Here is a 24,386-nt window from a genome sequence, read left to right as displayed (position 1 = left end):
TTACCCGCTGAGTGTGGCTTCAGTGATGAAAAATGTGTATAAAACCAATTTCTGTGTAAAACACGATTCATCTTATGAATAAGGTGATGGCATAGTCATTGTCATTCTTCATTGTTCACACCGTAACGATAGGACTTTTATTCCTCTTCTCTGGTTCCATAAATTTGAATGTTTGACTTTTCAGGCTTTCTGCATACATTGTGTTTTATTTTATACACTTGGTATTGTTTAAAAAAAGAATGGGAAAAAAATTAGCAATAACTGGTGTGTCATTTACTAGAAGTCTTGAAAGGGTACCTTTTTTTTCTTCCCCGACCCCATAATAGCTGAATCATAGCAAGCTTCAGAAAGAGAGAACATTATATCCATTAACAGCAGGCTTTACTATTGGCATATGAATACAGGAAAAGGTAGAATTGTTTCATTAACTAGTGGGGAAAACCAGGCAATTTTGTGGTAGCCAGCCTCGAGCCTAATAAAATGTATTTGTATTACTGTTGTGTTTTAAAGGCTTACTTGTGGAGCAGGACAGTGCTGCACTAAGTGGTGTAGAAATACAGAGTAAAAAGACAGCTCTTGTTTCAAGAGATTATAATTAAAAATTAGGATAAAATAATAGCTGAGTACAGAAGGAGGAGTGCAAGCAAAGAAAGGAAAATTAATTAAAAGTATGAAGAATAATTGGATAAAGGAAAATGGGATAAATAGGATACAATGCATTGATTTAACAAAGAAAAATCAAGCTGTAGACCAACCAGATATTATTCTTTGAACAAATAAGTGGTTTTGTTAGAACAAGAAAATGTTGAAAATTTCATTTATCTGGACTCTAGCCAAGTTTTGATTCTTTCACATGAAAAACTTTTCATTCAGCTTTAGTTCAAGAATAGCTGGTATTGCTCAAGAACCATAAGATGAGTAAAGGTCTAAGCAAAGATGATGTAACAGAAGGTTGTGAGAAAAGGAACCGTACTGGAAAGACTAATTAATCTTGCCTTATTTATTATTCTTGTTATAGACCTTAGTGCCAAAGGTTTCATTTCGCTAATAAAATTGAAACAAAGTTAGGATTCATTGCCACTGGTGATAAATATGGGCTTGAAATCAGAAGACAGTTCCTAACTGCTAGAAGAGGACGGTTATGGAGCATAATGTAAGGTGGAGCTTAACTGATTTTATGAAGTGCATTGTGGTTTCCTGCAGTAGCGCAGGATTGATTTAGGAGTTTCATTCTCATCCTTTCTTTTAGACGAATCTCAAGAAAGTTAGAAATGGTCTTCACATGTCTTAAATGCCTGATGGTGAAAATGGCTGAGCAGCCTTTAGCTAGAGTTAACTTGTAGTGAGTAATGTAAATTAGGAAGAACATCTGGAGATCATTTAGTCCACCTTGCTGTTCCAAGCAGAGCTACCTTCAAAATTAGATTGGGTTGCTCAGGGTTTTATCCAGCTGAGATTTTAAAGTCTCTAAGGATGGATACAGCCTCCCTGGGCAATCTGTTTTGATGCTTAACCGCTCTCATGGTGAAGAACTTTTTTCCCTTATTTTCAGTTGGAGTTTAACTTCTTGCAGCTTGTGACGATTGCTTCTTGTCCTTTCACTGTATGACTGAGACTGGATCCATTAGTAGCCCTCCTTAGGCTGTGGAAAATACCTGTAGTCTTTTCCAGACGACACAAGCCTGCCTCCCTCAGCCTCTCCTCATATGCTTTATTCCTTTCACCATGGTCATGTTCAGGACTCTCACCTGGTTTGGTACTATCAGAAATCAGATCTTCCATGTTTTAAAATTATGCTAGAGCTCAAAGAGGATAACTTCCTACAATAATATGCAGCAGGCTAACTGCATTTTAAAGTTTCTATTTTCAGCGCTGTTAAATCTTGTTATTGTTGTAAATGTACACCTGATATGGTGGAGCAGAAGTAACATGGGGAATCCCAAGGCCCTGTCTGTCATACTGAGGTAGGTGTAATAAGTCTTTCTTACAGCAGCGTATTCTGCTTAACTCCCACTGAGTCCCCTTGTTCTGTAACTGGCTGACAATTGTATAAGCCGAAGTGTTACTGTTTGGTACACTAAATTGATTTCCAGTAAGATAGCACATTGATGGATATAAAATAGATTCTGTATTGAGGTTATGATTAGATTAATTTTTCATTAAATTGTGGAATTAATACACAATTAAAGAAATGTAATTATTCTTCCTCATATCTTCTCTCCATTTCTTTAATTAAAAAAGAATGCCTTAGTTTTTCTTCACTTTGCCTTTGTGATTAGTGTTTGCCACGTGCAGGGCTTAGTGCCGATGTTTCTAGAGTAGCCTTTTGAAGCGTTTTTCAAGTACTCCTCGCTTGAGCACATCAGTGCTGAAGTTTTGTTGAGGATGGTTGCATCTTCAAAACAGAGCCAGTCTCTCCAGTCATTCTTTGCAGAAGAGGCTCCTTGTATGGAGTGGAAGATGATCTTGACAGTACTCTCTTACTGGAGTCTGAAAGGTAGCAAAAGACAGTTTTAGGTTCTTAACAACTGCAGAGAAAGATCCAGATTTCATTTGCATTGCCCTGAAAAACAACCTCACTCTTCACCTCCTCCTTTTCGAGATCACCGGTGCTGTTCAGCCTGTTCCTAAGCTATAACACAGGCCTCCGTGGGGTACTTCTGGGTGAGCATTAGGAGAGCTGATCAACACCTACCTTTGTTTCCTTTCTGTTTTCCAGTTGTTTTCAGGTATTATCCACATACGAATCTTCTCATGAGAAGTGTGGAAAAGATATTTAAAAAGCTTTTGCAGAGGAGGGACAAATAAGAAGGAGTGAAATGACATCTCCGAGGTTACAAAGTCATAGAACTGGGATTAAAATTTAGATTTTTGATGTTGGCCTTGAGTTTACATGATGGACTCTGAAGGACAGAGAACATAAATTGTATGTCGTCAAGCTGTCCTTGGATGTCGAATAATTGGTCTGAATAGTATAAGCTGCCAGGGATTTAAAACTTGGCAGCTTAATTAGTTGCGACAAGGAAATGATAAACATGAAAGTGATCTTTACCCAGAGGCAACACAGGAAAACAGACAGCTGATATGGAAAGTGTTTGTTTGAAGCAGTTAAACACAAAGACCATTCTGTATCTATCTCCTACTAGGTGTTCACAAGTAACAGTGATTATTTCAGAGAGAAGTTAAAATGTAGTTTCAAAAAGTAGTTTTAAAAATATCTGGCATAGAGTCTTTTCAGCTATTTATTGACTTTGTGCTGGGAATTTTCATGCAACTTTATCTTAAACTTTGTTTAAGATGATGTATTTTCTAGCAGCTTCACTGAATTTTAAATTCAAAGTATATGTAAATATTATAGATAACATATAGCGGTATATGGTGGCATGCACACTTAATACTGAACTGTATACATGGTATAAACAGTAAGTTCTCTCCTGTGTGGTTAAGTCATATATAAGAACATTTTAAAAGTTGTCTATATAAAGTTAGAACAAAATTTCCCTGTTGAATAGAAGTATACCGTGTATTACTCTAGAGATTATCAAACAAATCTATTGCCTAGCATATGGTTCATAGATTAAAAGGCTACTATTCTGCACTGTAGAGAATCTAACTCTTTATTACATTAGCCGTTAACTCTATTACATTAGTCTTCACAGTGCTTTATATAGCTCTAATAATTTTGATGTGGCGCTTAATTGTTACATTTTGTATTGAAGAAAAGAGCAATGTGTTTGTCCTTTTAAATAGGTAGCACATTCACAGCACATTGCCTTGCTTTCATTGTGCAGGCTATGTTGAAACATACATTCCCAAAATAGCCATTCAGTGCTTTTCTAAGTACAGTTTTATTTTTCACAGTACATTAGAAACGTATTGGAGTTCTCTGCTAGGGGTCTATTTCATAGCTGCTTTAACTTTCTCATTGCATTCAAAGAGTAATGATCATTCTGCTTAGCGTTTATGAATGGCAACGGGTGCAGAAGTCAGACTTCACAGCAGTGGCGAAACATGTTGCACCCACGTAGCAATTAGGAAAGTACAAGCTAAGAGCTAAATCCTTGGAGGAATGAGTAAATTCAGTTTCCTCAGGTAAAATTCCTGAGGTCTTCATATAGAACATGAGTAGACTGAGATGTCTGTGAAGGGGATTCGCAAAGGTCAGTGGCTTGACCAGAGGACCAGCAAGCCATGCTGTAGGACGTGGCTATGGGAGAAATACCCCCCTCTAGAGCGGGGCGATACCTGCCTCCTCTTGCATTTTCAGCTGTGAATCTCCTTCTAGATTGAGGTGTCTAACCTAGGGCAGGTCTTTCTCAGAAGAAGTCAGAAGGGTTGCTTTAAGGTGCAGTAGGGCTTGGTGACTTGGGCACCCAGCACACCAGGTGAGGCACGCTTGTTGAAAGGAGCTCAGCTTGGGCAAGTGATTCTCTAGATTTGATACTAAAAGCTTGTTCTGGGTCTTTCCAGCTGATGGTGTTACATTTTTGTATTAAACTTTTTGGACTGGGAATTAGAATCCAGTTCTTCTCACCTCTGCTGTAAGCAAAGCATCTCCACAAAGCATATTCAGGGCATGGAGTGAAACAACGTGGGTAGGAAGAGGTCTAACTTGAGAATCTCAGGTTAGAGCATCAGAGCTTGAGACTGATGCTTTGTTTGTTTATTGGCAGAAAAGCAGAAACGCATACTTGGGATGCTTGCAGATTACTTTGTAGTAAGTGAGAGGCAAAGAACTGTTGAGGCAATTTTTACTGTTGAAAGTGAAGAGGAAATTTCAAAAGCAGCAGCTAGATGCTGCGTTCAGGTAGATTAATCATTCCAACATCAGAAATCAAACCCTTTAGTTTTCTGAATTGTCATTTATATGCTATGTTAACATTACTTCTATGGTTTTACCCATCCTGAACATGAAAGGAAAAAATATCTATGTACACTGGTGATACCGTTCTAAGGACTTTTTTGGGTCTGCCATGATTTTGTCCTTTCTTGGCTGGAACAGATGGGACGAAAGACAACAGAAAAGACTGCGTGTAATAGAAGCAGACACTGCCAAATTAATATTCACACTGCACGCATTTAAGTTTGCTGTGCAATTAATTTTGTTTTCTAAGGAAGGAGAAAATAAAACTCTGTCGAGATCTAGTCTATGTGCAGTGGATGTCTGAAATATATTGCAAGGGTAATATTTGATTGTATGAATATTAAAACCTGAGATTGGATTTAGAAATCTCAAAGCACCACAAGTGAGTGGCATGAATTTGAAAGACACTGAACAGTTGCCATTTCTTGATATTTGGTACAAGAAACATCTAAAAATGTAAATTCCTGAATGCAGATTTGGAATGGTCAGTTGAGGTTGTTGACTTAGAGTATTTTTGCCAAAACCAGTACTCCAAAAAAGGATCTCATCTGCCACCATGAATAATGAGCTCAGATGGTGTCACTCCAGAATTACTCTTTTGGGTTTGTTTTTTAAACAGTCCTGAAATGACTGCTGATAATATGGGTGCATCTGTGCATTTGAGCCCAGGGAAGACTTTTGTGCCAGTTATTTCCCAGAACTATTTTTTTTTGACTTGCATAGGACATATGGTTAAAATTGTTACTAGTAAGGGGCATTGTGCCCAGCAGTGACTGCAGCTGTGGTGTACTCATATGCACATATGCATGCTGTTATTCCTCATTGCTCATCATGGAGTTTTCCCTGAATGACTGTGGGATTGGTGCCAATAGATTATTTTTTTTTTTTGGTGGTGCTGTAATAGACTAATTCAGAATGAGAAGAAAATGTATATTTACTGCAATGTTCTTAAGGTAGGCTTCCACCATTTATTCCAGCATCATTGGGTGTATGTGTTAGGGTGTCCTGGTTTCAACTGGGATAGAGTTAATTTTCTTCTTGGTAGCCTGTATGGGCCTGTGTTTTGCGTTTAGGATGAGAACAATGTCGAGGATACACTGATGTTTTGGTTCTTGCTAAGTAGTGCTAAGTAGTTGCTAAGTGGCGCTTACACTGGTCAAGGACTTTTCAGCTGCCCATGCTCTGCCGGGTGCACAAGAAGCTGGGAAGGGGCACAGCCAGGGGGGCTGACCCAGACTGGCCAAGGGGCTCTTCCATACCATATGGCGTCATGCTCAGTATAGGAGCGGGGGGAGTTGGCCGGGAGGGGGGCAACGATCACTGCTTGGGGGATGTGCTGGGCATTGGTTGGTGGGTGGTGAGCAATTGTTCAGTGTATCACTTGCTTTGTATTACTATTGTACTATTATTACTTGTTTATTATTATTATTATTACTATCACTACTGTTCTATTTTTATTTTACTTTAGTTATTAAACTGTTCTTATCTCAACCCATGAGTTTTCCCCGTTTGCCCTTCCGATTCTCTCCCCCACCCCACTGGTGGGGGCGTGAGTGAGTGGCTGCGTGGTGCTTAGTTGCCGGCTGGGGTTAAACCACGACATAGGGTCATTGCAGTGGCTTTAAGACCTCCTTCCTAATGATATAGCAATGCTAGAGCCTTCCATGGCACAGCACTGGCCACGTTGCTGTGTGCTTGGGTGCTGCTTTTGGCACCATCCTGCACCACGTGTCAGGGCCTTGGTCAACCTTGCTTACCTTGCAGATGAGTTTTTCCTCACTGGGTCCTTAACTGTTGTCTTTCTCATTTCTGCTGTCCTTTGTCCAACCCTATGTCCCCAGCAATATATTCTGCTATTGGTTGTATCTTTTTCTGTTTTCTTTTCTTTTCGTTGCTGGAATCCCTTGACAGTCAGTCGTCTCAGTAGCCTAACTTCTGGTTAAATTAGTTTTTTCCCTTGTGCATCCTCTTGCCTTTCCAGAAATGCAGCCCATTGTCTGGCCTGACACTTGGTCTTCTGGAGGGACAGGGATGTTGTGTTCCAGTATTTGAAACCTGATCCAAAGAAACCCAAAGCCTTTAAGACAGTAGAGGATTTTCTGTTGGTTTTGAGCTGTCTAGCTGCTCCACTCTTAAGAGCAGCGTTGTCTTTGGCCACTTGGCTTTGATAATTGTGACATTGGGACAAATAGGAAGGAAGCTGAAGGGCAGTTTCGGGCTTCCTCGGTTTTAAAGTTGACACTAGCGTGTACTTCAGCAACCTAAGAAAGGCGGCTTGATGCAATTAATGACTGATTTCTAAAAAGTAGGCAAGACTGGGATTTAAAAGTTTTTAGGAAATCTGTGTTAGAAGGTCAATCAGTATCTTAAAATAAATAAATAAATAGCTTGATAGCTACATAGGCTTTATTATGTCTCTATTCTTGGTGATCAGAAGATACTACAATGACCTATTCATTATTTCAGACCAATTTTGTGGATTTTTAGCAAGAATTCATTACAATCATTCTTATGGATTGAGCTCTAAAAATGCTAAGCTGTGCAAGGTAAACATTATTAACGCAACATCTTCTAATTAAAATTGAAAAGGATAGAATATTAATAACATTTCACATATGAATTAATACTTATAGTGTCACTGGAATATTAACTAGTTTTTATATGCCATAGACAAATTATTTTGATCATTTGTATGATTTCAGTATGGAAATAAAGTTCCGTATTTGGAAGACTGAGTTTTTAGTAAGATAGTTACAGATTTGGGAGATTTACAAAGATCATTTTTCTGGTTTTATATGAACACTTAAAACTCTGTAAACTTTTAGATTCATAATGGTATGTTGTCTGTAAGTGAACTTACTCATTTAAGAAAAGAATAAAGTGTGGTTTCATGGAAGGAAGTATTATTCTTTAGAAATCTAGTCTCCTGTGCTTAGCTGCTGAGCCTTTCATAAGATACCCCTTACTTGAAAATACAAGGAGTGAAGGAAGGGGTTGGGGATTTTTTTGGTTGGAGTGTTGTGCGGTTTTTTTTTAAATTACGTTTTCAAAAAGTTGTCAAGTGAATAGCAGGAGTGCAAGATGAAGCATTCAGAGATGAGGAGATATCAGAAATAATTTACTCTGTGCAAGGAGTGAAATAGTAAGATGGTAAGAGAGCACGAGCCTGACAGAGCTTCTGGGACGGAGGAAAAGGGGCAGGAGCTGGTCTGAGCAGGGTGGCTCAGGCCACCATGGGGCTAGGTGAGCAGAAATCGGGAATCAGTAGCAGAGTAAATGGGCAGTAATGTGGTCACATCTGTAAAGATTTGTAAAGATTGTGTTGTATTTTGTTACATGATCAAAGGCCAAATTCGGGCTTTGCAGCTTTGTGGTTGTAACATTCATTTATTTAATGTGTATTCTACAGCTTATAAGTACATGCTACCTGTCTTCACTGTGTGGATGCAGTACCATCTCTAGTGTATACAGTACCGTGGTCTTTGAAGAACTGGCAGAAAATGTTAGAGATACCATTTGTGAGCTATTAGTCCTATTGATCACTCTGAACTAGCTGCATTCTCCCAAGTAATTGTGCAATGCTTATGTCCTTCTACAAGAAGATACATGTATGTATATTAATGAATTTGTTGCTAAGGGGAATGCTGGGGCTAATGCTCTCAGGATTGAGTCATGTATCTCATCCATGGAAAGTGCTATTTTTAAATGGACATTTTTATGTAGTTCCCATTTGTATATATTGAAATTATCATTCTAAATACATATGTATTTGTCATATGTTTATAATTAGGAAAAATGTAAACAAAGCTCAGATACTCCAGTGGTAGGTGACAGTGTGGTACCTTTAGGCAGTTATTCCAGTGCTGTCTAATAAAATGTGAAATGGTTTCCTCAGGAAGCTCCACCAACAGGGTCACTAAGAGCTGGCCTATATAAAGCTCCACAGAGCGTATGTGGGGAATCTGACCCTGCTGGGGTGAATAGAAGTAGAGGTGCAATAGTTTGAAGATGTGCTATCTGAAAAGAAGCACTTTGCAAAATGAATAACACTTTGTCTTGCCATGCATGAAAAAATCCTCTTTTTTTTCTTAACTGAGAAATGACTGTAAGACCAGATCCACAGTGAAATTACTTTTTTATTAAACACTTTATAGTGCATTTATTAACATACGATTTTCCTTCTGCCTGCCTGGAAGGGAAGTTTTGGACATTTAGCATGATTCCATTCAGATACTAAACCATGGATGAAAAGTTGGGGTTAAATTGTGGTTATCTTTTTATTATTCATAAGCAAAAATTAGAAGTAGTACCCTTTTTCCCAAAAGGTAAATATCTGTTTAGCACAGAAGCTTGCTCTTTCTTGAGAAAGCACCCATGAACTAGGTTCAAAAGAAAGCCTGTTTCATTTTTTTTCATTACCTTTCAAGATCCCATTACTCCTAGCTTGCTAACTCCTGGCTCTTATAGCAAGACTATAGTGTATATAGTCTCTTTGTTTGCCACTGGGCTTGGCTTAAACAAAGGGGCTAGCTTGATTTTTTTTTTTTTTTTTTTTTTTTAATGCTATGTACATTTAGCAAGTCTATTGATTTTAATGAGGACTGATTTGTTTTTTTGGGATGCCAGACAGCTTATGGGAGGCATTAGTGCTTTCCAGCATTAGAATACTCTGGAATATTAAACATAATTTAAATTAAACTGAAGTTGTCAGAATAAATGAATAATTGAATGAGGTATTTTTTGTGAAATACTTGGGGGATTTTCTTTCCCTGCTTTTATTCTTATTAATTTGCAGAGAGCACTTATCTGCAGTGAGACTCTGGAGTGTCATTATTCTGCTGCAGGTAGTACTGGTGGATAACTGCAAATAGTCATCCGTCTTCCTCCTCTTCCCCAAAACCTCAGTGGTCTCCGTTTATAAAATAGGGATGATGGTGGCGGTTCTCTTTCATAAAGGTTCAGTTGAAGAGTTAGACGCTTATATATTGAGTGCAGACAGTGAGGCCAAGGTGAAAAAGTTGGCATTGTTTTCTTTTTTGTTGCAATGCTAAGCTTATCGGTGTCACAGAGCCCAGTCCATTTGTTCTGTCCTGGAAACTGCATCTCTGTTTTGCGAAGAGGAGGGGGGTCAAGACTTTGTTCCTCCCAGTGCTTTCATTTAATTTCCAGCTCTGCCTGTTACTCTTTGGTTTAACCCTCCAGTTAAATTCAACCTACTTCTTGAATGGATTTAACTATAGGGTTCTGTCCTTGAATCTATAGAGCACTTTGCCTGTTACAGACTTATGTGGGGGTTTGGTATTATTTTTCTGCCTTTTTTTTTTTTTTTTCCTTTTACATAATAGTTCTAAATCCTCCTTATATTTTACTGTTTTTCTGTTATGAAGAAGAAAACAATTTCCCTGCCCCGTAGTTTCAGGTGGGACCTGTGAAGGACCCACATAAATGGGTGAAATGACTGAGCATGAAAAGTGCTCTGGCTGTGTGCAGAGATCTATCTGCTGCAGAGCGAATAAGCAAAAAAAAAAAAAAAAAAAAAAAAAAAAAAAAAAAAAGGAAAAGGAATTTTTCTCCAATCTCACAGCAGATACTGCAACAGTATTTTCAGATGACCCAATAGCTGTGTGAGAAGTGAATTCCTTTGTGTATCTTGGTGATCTTAAGCCTCTAAAGGTACTTTTAATCCCTGTCAAACACTGGTACACTTACTTTGCTTAATAGGTAAAGAATTTAGTCTCTTTGGACACTAAAAAAAAATCCAGTGTTTTCTTAACATAATTAAATGGTAATCCTGAAAACCTTTTCATGTGCTTTCCACGTGGATAACGTGTGGTTAATTGGAGAACATACTGGGTGTAAAGAATTATCTGTCAAACAGTACGAAATGCTGAGGGGTTTTATTATCAAAATATACTGATTGTAACAAATGACATTCAGATGTCATTTCACTCTGTGCTGAAAGCATTTACAACACAATACATCATTACTGCTAAATGGGGAATTTGAAGGTATAATTACAGTAGGTAAGCATACAGTGGCACTCCCCCGGGTTATCTCCCAGGCACTCTTTTTGAAAAATCCAGCGTAGACTTTGAGATGATACAGCAACCTTTTCCTCAGAGAGCTCTTTAGGACTTCAAAAGTGGAAGTATGGGAAAGAATATTCACTGTTGGTCATAAGTTGGAGTCCTGTAAAGCAGCAGAGGCTGCTTCAGTAAGATTTCAGGATCTAGTCCTTAGATATTTTGCCTTCTTAACCTGAAAATAAAGGTACATGTATCCAGTGGTCCTGTTGTATAGCTGAAGTCCGGTTGCCTTTGGAGCTAATGAGCTGGACAGGTCTTACTGGCATCCTGTGGGTAGATGATAACAGACTTTTTGTTTGTACATTGTCATGCAGGCACGTCTCATCTGTGCCACGAGAGATGCCGCTGGCATGCACAAACAGCAGCATCTTATAATTGATTACATTTATTGTTAAGTATCTTTTGGAAGACAACAGCAGACATGCCAAATGGCCCTGTTGCCCTGCTGAAGCGATTCATCATGTGAAGTAAAACAAGATGCATTGCATTTAACAGAATGGTATTAGCCACAAAGTTTGTGTGTGTATATAATGGCACACGGAGTAATATATGTTTAAATATACAATATTTTCTTGTGTAAGTATCATTGTTCACATTCTCTGTGATTTTTAAATGCACGAGGTGAACCCAGATTTACTAATATTTTTGAAACCTAACAACTGTTACTGTTTTAGAGAACAGCGGAGTGTTCTACAGGAGGGACTAGCACTGAAACAGTACTATGCAGAGCAGAACCTTGAGACAAGCTAATCGTGTTGGTTTGGGTGCTGCCAGTCTGCAATAGGGCACGAGTATAGGTCATGAGGTACGTTTTCAAAGTACTAATTGAAAGAAGATGGTATACATGCTGAAGGGGAAAGCATGAGGCTGTCTGCGTAATTTTCAGAAGTTAAGTGAAAAGATGACTAAAAGGTTTACAGTCAATTTGGATCAGAGGAGAGCAGAGATTGTGAGGGGATCATACAAGACTTGATAGAACTAGTTTGGCTGGACAGATTTGCCCCATCTGTCACTATATGGGCTTTCAGAGGGTGGTTGAGGTTGATCGATACTCCCTTTTTCAACTTAACAGTTGATGTTTTAAAGTTTTAATTTTTTAAGGAATCTAAAGGCTGTAAACTGACTAATGTGATAGTCCTGGGACTGATGCTGAATCATAGTGATGAAATGGATTTTTACAGCTTTTGTGATCAACTTTATTATAAGTCTAATGTCAAAGATAAGGTTAGATCTTATCCTTGCTGTGACTTTCTATTTTCATTATCCATAGCTAATGGAGATTCAGCATCAACAAAGTTCTGTCTGGCAAAAGCAATTCCCATTGAAAAATAGATCTGTGCTCAGATATTTCATAATAACAGTGTTACTGTTGATATTAATATTACTAATTTTTATTATAGGAGTTCAGAAAGGAGGCAATCAAATTTGTGTTTCACAGAATCACAGACTGGTTGAGGTTGGAAGGGACCTCTAGAGGTCATCTGGTCCAATCCACCTGCTCAAGCAAGGGGTGTAAAAAGCAAGGTAAGAGATTAGGCAGACATGATTAGAGATGTAGCAGGAAAGCAGCAGAATTTCAGTAACTGCCCAGGTCTCCAAACTGGTGTCCGTGGTTGCTCTGAATGCAACCTCTGCAAGTGGAAACTGCTGCATCTCCCGTATCACTGTGGTGTGCAGAACATGAAGCTGGGAAGTTGAACCACATTATCCAGCACTCCAATTACGTCACCAAATGCTGCTATATTGCTCTGCAATCCTTATTTCAAGCAAGTCTAACCAAGGGATATTTTTACTTTCCTGTTTCTACAGAATCTTGCCAATGTGCCTGTTTCCCTTCCCCAGGCTTAGCAGGGCCCTGTCGGAGAGCCTCCACACCTGGCCCCTTCCATATATCAACTTCTTCCTACCTTGTTTTCATTTCCAGTGCTTTGGCGTCTAATTTCCCATATGCTGCTCTTGCTTTCTCCTGCTGTTTCTGTGAATTCATCTTCACAGATGAGTTCCCACAGTTGAACATATTGGTGAAGCCATGGTAATTCTGCAGGCACCTTAGTGATGAAAGTGTCAACTTAAACTTTCTTGATTCAGTCCTTTTCATAACATAGGTGTACATGGGTGGGATAGGCAGATGCAAGCTTGCTCTCTCTACAAGCCTGCTTTGCTCTGGAAGGTATTCTCAAGCCCATATAGTCCATCTTTCAGTAAACAGCAGTTACTCGATGTGCCTGGCCTCTTTCTAGCAGTGGTATTACTAATGGGAGTTTCCTGGCTTGTGCTTCTTGTTTCTTCAGCACCTCTGAATCTTCAGAAATGCCAGACATGATAAGATTGTTGTGTTCAAGCTGCAAACAAAAGACTAAAGAGGAAGGTGTGTTCGCCTGCAGGATTAAAAACTGTTAATAACAATAGTACTATTATACAAATTCATTTCCAGTTCTCAGCAAAAGTATATCATGTGCAGGTTCACATCAGGCCTTTGAGTAAGTGGAATGATTCAGGACCTCTGTGTAGGAGCACGGGGTCTTTCCCCAACCCCTTCTCCTGCAACGAGTGGGATGTGGCAAGCTAAGCCAGCCACCGCCAAGCGTTGTTATTGCTGCGGAGGTTCTGTATTCCACACCATGGAAATGCCATTTGTTGGGCTGTTGCTGTTCAGGTTAGCAAGGTGTAAAACCACCGTGATCTTTTATCACCCAAAGGTGAAATGTGAAGGATGGCTTAACCTGTTTTCCTCATTGTTGTCGTAATGTATATATTCAAAGCGTGTGTCAGAACAAGCTGTCTTGGAGAATGTTATAACTGTATTTACAGGGATGTGGGATAGTTTGCAACAGGAGGGAAACGTGAAACAAATTTGAAGACTTGTAAGTTGAGTGGGACACTTTTGTTTGAATCAATGTGAAATTTGAACTAGCATTAGTCCCTCAGATTTTTTTTACAAGATGGTGTCTGTCTAAGTGGTCCAGCTTCCCAGTTGGCATTGACATAGGCTCATACTAATGCAGCTGCCTGGCTTGATAGATGGCACCATGGCCAGCCTGCAAGTGTGTACCTGAAAACCTCCTGCTTCTCACCTGAACCTTCCGCCACTTCAAAAGTCAGCTGGGGGACAAGACTCTATATTCCATGTTTATATAGGCTGTAATACATTGCTGTTTTAGAAATAACTACGCTTTGTCTTACGCTTGGCAGCACAAGTCACTCTAGTCGGGGCTATCAGCAGGAGGAGGTTGTACCTCAGTACTTGTCTGGGTAACGCTGCACGCCTGGCCCAGCTGGACACATCTAATGTAGTTCCCATGCTGGAAATCATCAAACTTGATGGCAATAAGCTTTAGTAATTCCTAAAGGAGCAGAGAAACAGGTTGAAGGTGTAAATGAAACACAATTTTGTGAATGTGGAGCATGTTTTGTTACGAATACTTTTTCTGTCTTAGTCCAATAATTGTAACATATAATAAACTTATAGAGCAGAAGGAGAGGATCTTTGTTTGTGCACAGTTGCAGAAAAAGAGCATGTAAATCTGTTGAAATTGCCACCGTTTCATTTTTTCTTCAATATTTAATCATTTGCTTCTTGGCTATTGCACTACTTGCCATTTCACTTTGCGTTATTTCAGTTGAGTTGAGAAAAAAAAATAGAGGGTTTCATTATCTCTGGGGACTGATTTTCTTGGACTGAGTAGTTGGACAGTGATTTTCAAAGTATTGTGCTAGAAAATGTTAACAAAACCTTGCAAAGCAGTGCCAGAGTACTCTTATTTTTGTTTTCTTAAAAGCAAAAATGTAAATGTTTTTAAAATGTTGAAAGGTACTTCTGAGTTACTTAGATTTATTCATTAATTTTACAAGAATGACAAATTCTGTCCAAAAAAAAAAAGCTGACATCCTTAGACAGAAACTTTGTTGGAGTAGACTTGATGTAACAGATGGGCTGGAGCAGCCCCTTGTGAAGGATGAGGGCAATCAAAGCTGTGATGGCAGCTTATAGACAGTCATTTTTTTTTGATTGAGAGCTACAAAGCCTGGCATGGTGGGCTGCTTCTCTGCTGCTGAGTGAGCTAACCTGGGAACCCTGATGCATCTGGAATTGTCTGTAAGACCTGCTTGAAGGGGGGAAATTCTCCTTTTCTTTAAACATTGGATGTCGTTGCTTTAAAAAAATACTGACTTTTTAAAGGAGAAGAGGGAGGAAAGTGTTTAGGAGTGCTTCATTTCCTCCAATACTGTGCATTTTCAGTATATAGTCAAAGGATTAGTCGGAGGATTCTTGACTGTGGAAATGTTTCAGGTTGCTTGTTTGTTTGTTTGTTTTAATGTACAGCAACTCTTGATAGAACAACTTCATAATTTTGACATCCTCAGAAATGATCAATATTAAAATCTTTCTATATATATCTGACTCAGTTACTTTGTGTGGCTTTGTAATTGTCTGTATTTATTTGCTTTCTAAGATACAGTACTTGCTTAAAAATTCCAAGGATACACGTGTGCTTTTGTAATTTTCTTTACGCTTTAGAAAATAAGCTAGGAATGCACAACTTTGTCACTGAAATTACATTCCCTGCAGGAGCTGCAGTATTCACTGTGGCTGTATAATATCACAACTTGACCTTTTTCTGCCACATAGTTTTTTTCCTTGTCAGGAAGAAATTAAAAAGACCTGTCATCTTGTTACATTAATAGGCAGTTAGGGCTGCACAGGTTGGTATAAAAAATGGGCGCACTAAAACAGGTAAATGTAAGCAAATATATTTAGTAGTTATCATAATCTATGCAAGTATTCTTCTAAATTTTTGAAATTGGATTGCTATGCCATAATAAACATGAACGTCATTGCCCAGCACCCAGGCTTTAGTAGCTTGGCATTCGGATCTGCAGAACCTAAATTTCCCTGGTTCGTTTTCCATACAAGTGAAATATGTTGCTTATTTATGGATAAACAGTAAGCTTCTAGTTGAGAATATATAACCAGCGAGTGCAATAAGCAGCCAGAAGGCATGTCAGGGGCAGAAGGTGCCTGTTTGTATATATCAGGCAGTAGACATCTATGTGCTTTTATGTGATTCTTTATTCTTTGCTTTTTTAACTGTGTAGTATCAGTACGCTACACATTGCTGCTGACAACTGGCAATTTCTGACTTCCCAATAGGACCGAATTTTGAGAAGATTTAGATGTGTGGAGTTAAATGTGGCTTCCTGAAGCCTTGCCTGGTGGAAGTAAATAGGAGTTTCATAGTAGATGTCAGTGGGCCAAGACTTGACATTTATTGTTGTTTTCATACCCTGAAGAAGAAGAAGAAAAGTGTATTGGGAGATCAGAGACTGTTTGGATGATTTTGGTGACTAGAACAGTGCAGTACGATTCAAGTTTTGACAGGCAGTTAGCAATTTAATTTAGAGAGCTTTAAGAAATGAGGACGCATTAACGTTAGTGTTTTAATTTAGATGATGTCTATCCTTCACGAATCTTCATCTCTTCAAGATTCACGCCCTTGCCGGCATCTCAGAGTGTGCAGCTCTTTCAGACGAAATGAGCCTGAATGAGGCATTGCAGTTGCTAACAGGCAGGCAGACCACGGAGCCAGGCTCAAAACCCATGTATATGTAGATACTGGATCCTCAGTACCAACAGTTTCACTCTGGACGTCCTCTTCTGCAACACCACGAGTTGGTTGTGTATGCGTGGCCTCAAATGGCTGTACTGGTGGGGAAGAGGAGCTGAGGAAGGGAGCTGCGAGGATCTAAATACTTTGTCTTAGCCAATGGGCAAGGCAGTACCATCCAGCCATAGGTGCAATCATTTATGGCTGGTAGTGTCTTAAATGGCTCAAGCACTTTTGCAAGTAGTCTGTTGGGCATATTGTGCATCATGGATTACTGATTTGAAATAAAAAGTGGTTTATGCTTAGAATAGAAAAAAGTGGACCACTAAAATTTCTGAGGATAACGCATCTGGGCATTCAGACACAAAGGGGACATTTAAAGCAAGCTTCATTTTGACCAGAGGGGGAAAAAAAGAAGTGATCTTTGACATTTTTGATGGTTATTACTGTGTGAAAGCCTCTATAGGCTGCTAGGTATTTGAGGGCTTGAATATTCAGTATTTCAGTCAGCACAAATTAATAGAACAAGATGAAAAATGCTTCTGCAGCATGAACAAAACTACTCGTGTTTTCCTGAAGGTTTATTTAGCTCTCCCTGAGAACATAGGCAAAATATCTGCGTTCATTTGATCTCTGTCAAAAATGGTAGAAAGCTTCCTTTTTTTTCCGTTTTCGTTTTGTTCAGTTGATTTATTTATGAGTTACTGTTTGTGTGGAATGGTTGATTCATTTTAGAGAGAAGTGGAAACTTCTGCCAAATGCTCCTGTTGAGGGTAGATTCACATCCCTGCAATGTGGTGCCTAAGGCATTTCAAAGCCATCGTAGTCTGGTTCAGACAAAAGTAATACAATAGAGAAGGTTTCGGGTGCTTTGGTGGCAGTGAAATAAAACTGCAAAACCTAAAACCAAGAGGTTGAAAGTGTCGCTTGCAACATGTTGGATGCCACAGATTAGTTCTGTATGACCTTTAGCAGGAGTGAAAACATATTTGATTTCTGAGCTATCTTTCCCTAGACAGTACACAGAGTGCTAAAATCCTGCATGTTTTGGCAAAAAAAAAAGATAGAGCACAAAGCAACAGCTGGATTTGAAAGCTGGATTTATTTAAATTAAAAATGCAAACCCCATTTCTAGCAGAATGTGATTGACCATTGAAAATATAAACAGCCAAGGGAAAGGCAATTTGTCTCTTGATATCTTCCAGGCAAAACTTCAGTCAAGTGCAAGTTATGCCTGATTTCCAGGGTAATGGGGTATCAGTCTGCGGCTGTGTTATGCAGGAGATCATAGTTTGTATTTGTTACGATCTTTTTCGATTTAAAATCAGAAACTATAACACGAGCCAAATTGAAATCAGCAGTGTTCGTATTTGTGTCTCCCTCCGCTCACAGGTACTACAGTGCTACCATTTTGCAGATGTCAGGAGTTGAAGACGACAGGCTTGCAATCTGGCTGGCTGCACTGACAGCATTTATAAACTTCATTTTTACTCTCGTGGGAGTCTGGCTTGTTGAAAGAATGGGTCGCCGGAAACTTACACTTGGTAGCTTAACAGGTGAGTGCTTAATTAGTGTATTGTGTATTCCTCATAATTATTAATCAAATGAAAGTAAAATTTCAAGTGCTAGTTTTATCACAGTGGTCCTCTTTAAAATAACAGTGTTGACCTTATCTTCTCCCTGAAATCATATAGCTTTTCAAGACTAGTAGTACAGTACCACAGCTCAAGGCTAATTTAAAAAATAGAGGTTTAGCCTGCTATTTTTTCAGGTGCAGTTTCTCCTTCAAGCCATGTTTGACAATGTTTTCATTTAGCTTTTTATGCTTTTTTTCATTATAAGGAATCAAATGCTTGGAACTGTACAGCTGATTATTTTTTAAATCTCATGTGTGTATACGTGATATGTAATTTCTGTCTCATTAATGTGCATTCAGAACATCTTATCAAGAACTGCTGGAGAAAGCGTATCACATGGCCATTTCAGCACTTTTTAAAAATGAATGCAGTTCTTTGCATAGTTATCTCAAATACAATACAGTAAATACCTTACCTACACTAATGTGATTTTAATTCATCTCCTGTATGAGATACTGAAACACAGAATTCTGGATTTGTACATTCTTTCCAAATATTTAAACACCATAACTCATCATGTAGCCATCTCTTGGAAGCAGGAAAAGGCAGAGCAACCAGTCTTGCCTATGCTCAGCCGTGTCCTGCCATTTACCCAGTAAGTCCCTGCTTGCTCCCGTGTTACATGCTTGTTCCTCCTGAAGTGATCTGTGACCGATACCTGCCTCTGTCTGAAAGGTTCGGACATTTCCAAGAACAGGGTTTGGAAGAGAGAAACAGGTCCTGCTCCTCTTGAAATAATGTTCACAAGTGTTTAGCTGGGAAGGTTTAATGTCTCCATATTTTGTTCTGTTGTCGCTGTCAGGGATCCAGACTCCTAGTTAATGCAACGCAGCAGAGTGGGGGACCACCTGCCAAGTCGCTGGCCATCTGCAGTTCCCAAGGGATGGGAGTTAATCTACACTCATAGTATTTGAGTGCATTGATACAGGCCGAACAGTGATGGCACAGTGTTGCATCTGGTTTGATACACAGTTACCCAAATTTGTAAACTAAAACATGCAGTTTGGAGGCAATTTCGTATTTCCAAGTTATAATAAATGCGTATTTGGAGTGTTACCATTTTGATTTGGAGTCGAGAAACCTGAAGTGTTTTTCACAATCCAAGTTCAGAAATGTAGTTATGACAGAAGAGATTGGAAAAGCACATTCTTCACGTCTTAAAAAAAAAAAAAGAACGAAATTCTCAAATCGCTACTTTTATCGCAGTCTGCTTCCAGATCAGTTAAAATACATCTCCCCTATAAGTTCTTCTATTCCTCCAGCCAGCTCCAAGTCTCTCAGAGGGGAAAGACCCGTCCTGTATCATTTGCTATGCTCAATACCCCTTTTTCCCCCATGGTACTTGTCTGTTTTCTTGTCTTTCTGTGAAGTGGATCTCTCCTCACACTGCAGTGGTACTTCTGGTTCTTGGGTGCTGCCTCTCCTTTATACTGTATTAGAATGGAGTATTTATACGTTTATATATTTGGTCCTGATACCTTATACGTCTGGCCAGCTCCTCAGGAGTTGTTGCTTATCTGGACCCAGCTGTATAGGTGTGATTCCCACATGGACTTTTCATACAATCACAGAACTCTTTCCTTTTTGGCTCTGGTTAACATATTCGAAGGTCATATTTGAAAGGTGGATATAAATGTCTCTTACAAAGCATATTAGTCATAGAACAGAGAAGAATATAGAAATAAGACACAGAATTAAGGAAGGAGAATAATACAGTTAAGAGTTATTTGTTTATGATGTTTGGACACAAAGTAATTGTTTGGTAAAAATATTCTTGGTCCTTCTGTGGTCAGTTGCCAGTCTGCAGCATCACTTGATCCATGCTGCATTGCTTGCTGTGTTCTTTGTCATACAGTCCCTCCGTAAGGAAGATACAAATAATGACAGTAATGAAATCATATGTCATCTCTCTGTACTATTTAGAATTTTTTTATGCGGTGTTTGACACTTTGATTGAGGTAGCGGTGGATATGATGTGTTTTCCTTAGCAAGCGGGCTGGTTAATAAAATGATAATTACTAAATCTGCTGATGGATTTGTTTTCCATGATGATTTTTCTCGTGGGGTAAACTCATATTTTACTGCTCTGCTTTGGTTTGCGTTTCTAAGGACATTGACTTTCACACTGAGTTACTACTGTCTGCTTCTCTGGTCTTTCGAGAAGCCCGGTATGCCTCAGTCTCCCATTACATAGAATGAGGACAAAACTACTACCTTTGCCTGCTGCTGCAAGGGTGTGGTTTTTTTTTTTTGGTAAAGGTTAATTGATTTGATGTTTGTTAGGTGATAACCTACAAGAATAATCAGTAGAGATATAGTAATGTTAATATTTTGATTAATAGCCAACATACTGTAATATAATTTTGTAAACCCATGCAGCTTTTCCTGCTTTCTGAAAACATTTGAGAAAGAGCTATTTTATATTTAATTTAATGTACCTCTATTATTTTCAAAATATTAGCAACTTTTGAAAAAATTAGCCTTTCGGGTAGATCCAGAAGCCTTAGGAAAATTACAGTAAACTGCATCTGCCAAAAAAAAAAAAAAAAAAAAAAAAATTCACACCTTTTCAGTTCTCTTTACTACAGTTACTGATTCCTCTTAGTTTCCCATTCATTTCCTATCTTGGCATCATTTATTTGTCTTTCTTTTGCTCTTTTCTTCAGTTAATTTCTTTCTTCAAAGCTGTTAATTGGGAAACTTGAAGGAATTTTGACAAGTGCAATATCCATTTTATTTGTGTTTTCCTTTTTCCCCTTCAGAAATTGTCAACTGAAAGCATGGTGGTATTTGGGCATTGGACGATTTGTATCTCTTTTTGTAACAGGGAGGATCTAAAATATCTTCAGGATATTTCCTTTTTTTTTTTTTTTTTTTTTTAATCTCAGCTAATGATGTACTGTAATTGTATGTTTTTGTTCATCCTAGACAAACTTTCCACAGAAAGAAAATATGTAATAAACTTCATTCGCCAAGTTTACATATTCCGTACTTTTCCAAAGAAATAAGACATTTGCAGAGGTACTGGAAGTGCGTGTTAGTGTATTTGGTTAACTTAAAAGACAGACAAAGCATATTTAGAATGAATATAAAAAAGATTATAAGCCCTGTCTAAAGATATTTGCTGCCTGGTTTATGGCATTTTGAAAGTACAGTAAATCTAGTGCAATATCCAGCCTGCCCAGAAAACCGGGATTGTTAGCGTATCTACTAGCCATAGCAGTACAAAGCCAAGTATAGAACAAACTGAAAGCACATATTATGGTGGATAGGTGCTTTCTCCACATATAGTTTGTGATTGAGTTTAAGGTCTTAGTTGCCTCAGTTCGAGTAAATGTGGTCCAGTCATCTCCAGTTCATGCATATTCATGCCTATTAGCTATGGCTGCTGCACAGGCACATTCATGAATAATTTTATTATGCAGATCTTGGTACTTAAGATATTATTTATATCTCAAAAAAGTTTTTCACATACTTGGTGGGTTTGCCAAAACTCTTGCTTTTCTCTTTAAAAACACCATCAAACCCACCCCCGAAACTGCCAAAACATCCCCTCTGCCCTCCGCCCACCAAAAAAACCCAAACTCCAAAATAAAAAACAGATAATGTCTAATTTCTTAAAGATTGCCAGTGACATGTTAAGGTTTTTAATGTAGTGGCATTTCTAAAGGTTTGCACAGATGCAGAAAATTACTTAAATGCTTCTAACATACAGAGCAAAGGGAGGATGATGAGTATTTGGAATTGAATACAGTATCCTTCACCTGCCCTCAACCATTAAGCTATATCACTGCGCACTTCTGAATGTATGCTGCCTTCCGACTGGGATGTGCTTCAGTGGTTTGTGAGTCTGTTTTTGTATGGTAAGGATAATGTTATTAGATCATTAGTAACTAACTCACAAATACTGTTATCACTAGTTTTGTATTTTTAGATCAGGCTGTCCATGTTATATGTGACCTCTCAAAACATGCCACATAAATATTGAGTATACAAATAGGTATACAGGGTATTTTATACAACATAGAACTCGATGCCTCGTTGAGTAGCAAGATGTAAAGGTTTTGTAAGTCTGAGTTTGGGATAGTTGCAGTAGTATAATGAGTAGTGAAGTATATCAGTTTTCATTAAAATGATACAACGTATTGTGTGTGTGTGACAAATAAGGTAGGAAAACTATGGGTTATGTTCTAATAATGGCCTGTTCCACAAAGTATGAACCTTTTTTGCCATCTTCCCTCTCATCATTTTGCCCAGCTCATGCACAAGGAATTTGTTGGGGAGGACGGGAGCAAATAGATGGAAGAGGGCTTTTTCCTAGCAGATGTTATGTGTGCCCTTTGAAGCAAGATCAGAAATTGCCGTTGGGCTTTTTGGTGGTGTTTTTATGAAAAGTCAAATTTCTCTCATTTCACAAAGGGAAGTGGAGTCAATGAAAAAGCTGATGCTTTTTTTCTGTTTTACAGGAAAGCCTGCGAGTCTGGGTGTGGGAGTGGGAAGAAGTGTGGTGATTTCAAAGTCACTATTAAATTTTACCTTTACAGCATTATTTTCAACATCAAAAAGAATATATCTGTTCATTCATGCAGTCTTCAATTCCACATATTAAAAAAAAAAAAAAGTCTCAACCTATTAATTTAATATCTGGACATTAAACCTGATGCACTTGACTTTAACATCTAACCTAATTCAAGATGCAGATGTAGCAAAGGGTATTTTTCTTAGGTTCTCATCACAACTCCTTAGCAAATGCTGTATGCATAGTAATACGGTGCCTTCCTTTCCCAAGCATAGTTCAGTTCAATAGAGAATTATTTCATGTACTCTGGAGAAAAGTATCACATTGTTCTTTATCTGTATTTTTAGGTACTGCTGTAGCACTCATTATCCTAGCTTCGGGATTTTTGCTATCAGCTCAGGTCTCGCCAAGAATCACACTTAATCCACCAGATCCTTCACATCAAAACTCTACCTGCACAAAATACAGGTGAGATTTCATGATCATTCATCTGATCTTCTTGAAGATTGTTTCCAATTAATTGAGTTTTACAACCTAGTGTACATAATAGACAATTATTCACAAAGCCTAGTACAAGGAACTAAACTAGATACCTAAAGTTAAAATCCTAACTTCCCTGAATAGAGAAAATTAGACACTCTGCTTAAATGCTCTGAATAATCCTTTGGAGTTTCTTGGACTAAATAAGGTGGTTAAGTGGCAAACTCCACACTTGAGATCTCCTCTGTTATATCACACCTGCTGCAATTTATAGTGGACACAAAGTTAGGAATATTTTAAAAGTAATTTGTGAATATACCTGTGGTTATTTGTCTACTTGTAGATTTGTCAGGTGTAACAGCTGTGAACTCTTCAAGGCGATGTGTTCCTTGCCTTTTGTCTTCCTGAGTGGGAAAAAAATAATCTTCAGATAATTACAGATCCATCAACAATTAAAACAAATGTGATTTTTTTTGACCTTTTTTTCAATAGTGGGTAGAAGATGCACTTTTGTATGCAATCATAGTTTCAAATAACATTACTTTTGGGGTGTTAGGAATGTTTCATTTTCTGTATTTTGTGGTTTTTATTCACATGTGAGTGCTCTTATGTTCATGTAGCTGGCAGACTAGAAAATTCCCTATTGAGAGAAGACTGGTTAAATGGCTGAAGAAATTCTTACTTATGTTCAAAATCTGTTTTACATGTGTTTGCAATACACAAATATCAAGAAATGAGAGGTACGCTTCTAGTTTCCTAGCGATATTGGCTAGAAATGTGGTTCACGGCTTTTCATATGCCAGCACAATGTCTTAGGTGAAAGATTCTGAGGATCTGAAGCTTTATAGACCCCTTGGAAGGGGACAGAAGGTCTTCAAAATAGTATAAATAGATGCTAATAACAGCAACATTAGATACTACCAGATATGAGGATCCTTACATGCAAAAACTGTATTTTCATTTGTTTTCTACTGCAGAGTCAGCTCTATTTTGCAATTTTTGAGATATGCCTATACAGCTTTTTCAAATGGCAAGTAATCTGGTTGAAAGCTGCAAGGAGGGGAAGAGCTTCCAAATGCTCTTCTTTCAGAATAAGATAACATCAATAGCAGGATGTGAAAAGGATTTGCCTAGGACTTAAGTTAACTATTTAGAAAGGATGTCTGGAGAGCACAGATGCACCATTCACAGAAC

General features: G+C 38.4%; 1 protein-coding gene across 3 annotated transcripts in view; it reads left to right on the top strand.

Moving 5' to 3' along the window:
• Nucleotides 1-24,386, top strand: part of SLC2A13 (solute carrier family 2 member 13) — a 167,502-nt gene that overhangs the window by 99,185 nt on the left and 43,931 nt on the right. For all 3 annotated transcript variants that reach the window (XM_082308325.1, XM_082308323.1, XM_082308324.1), the window contains exons 5-6: nt 17,949-18,112; nt 23,060-23,180. In XM_082308325.1, the coding sequence (XP_082164451.1) occupies nt 17,949-18,112; nt 23,060-23,180 (285 nt within the window). The remainder of the gene's footprint in view (nt 1-17,948; nt 18,113-23,059; nt 23,181-24,386) is intronic.

Source organism: Platalea leucorodia, assembly GCF_965183815.1.
Source record: "Platalea leucorodia genome assembly, chromosome: 4".
NCBI lineage: Eukaryota > Metazoa > Chordata > Aves > Pelecaniformes > Threskiornithidae > Platalea > Platalea leucorodia.
The sequence above is the reverse complement of the archived record's forward strand: the minus strand, read 5'-3'. Positions and strand labels throughout refer to the sequence as shown.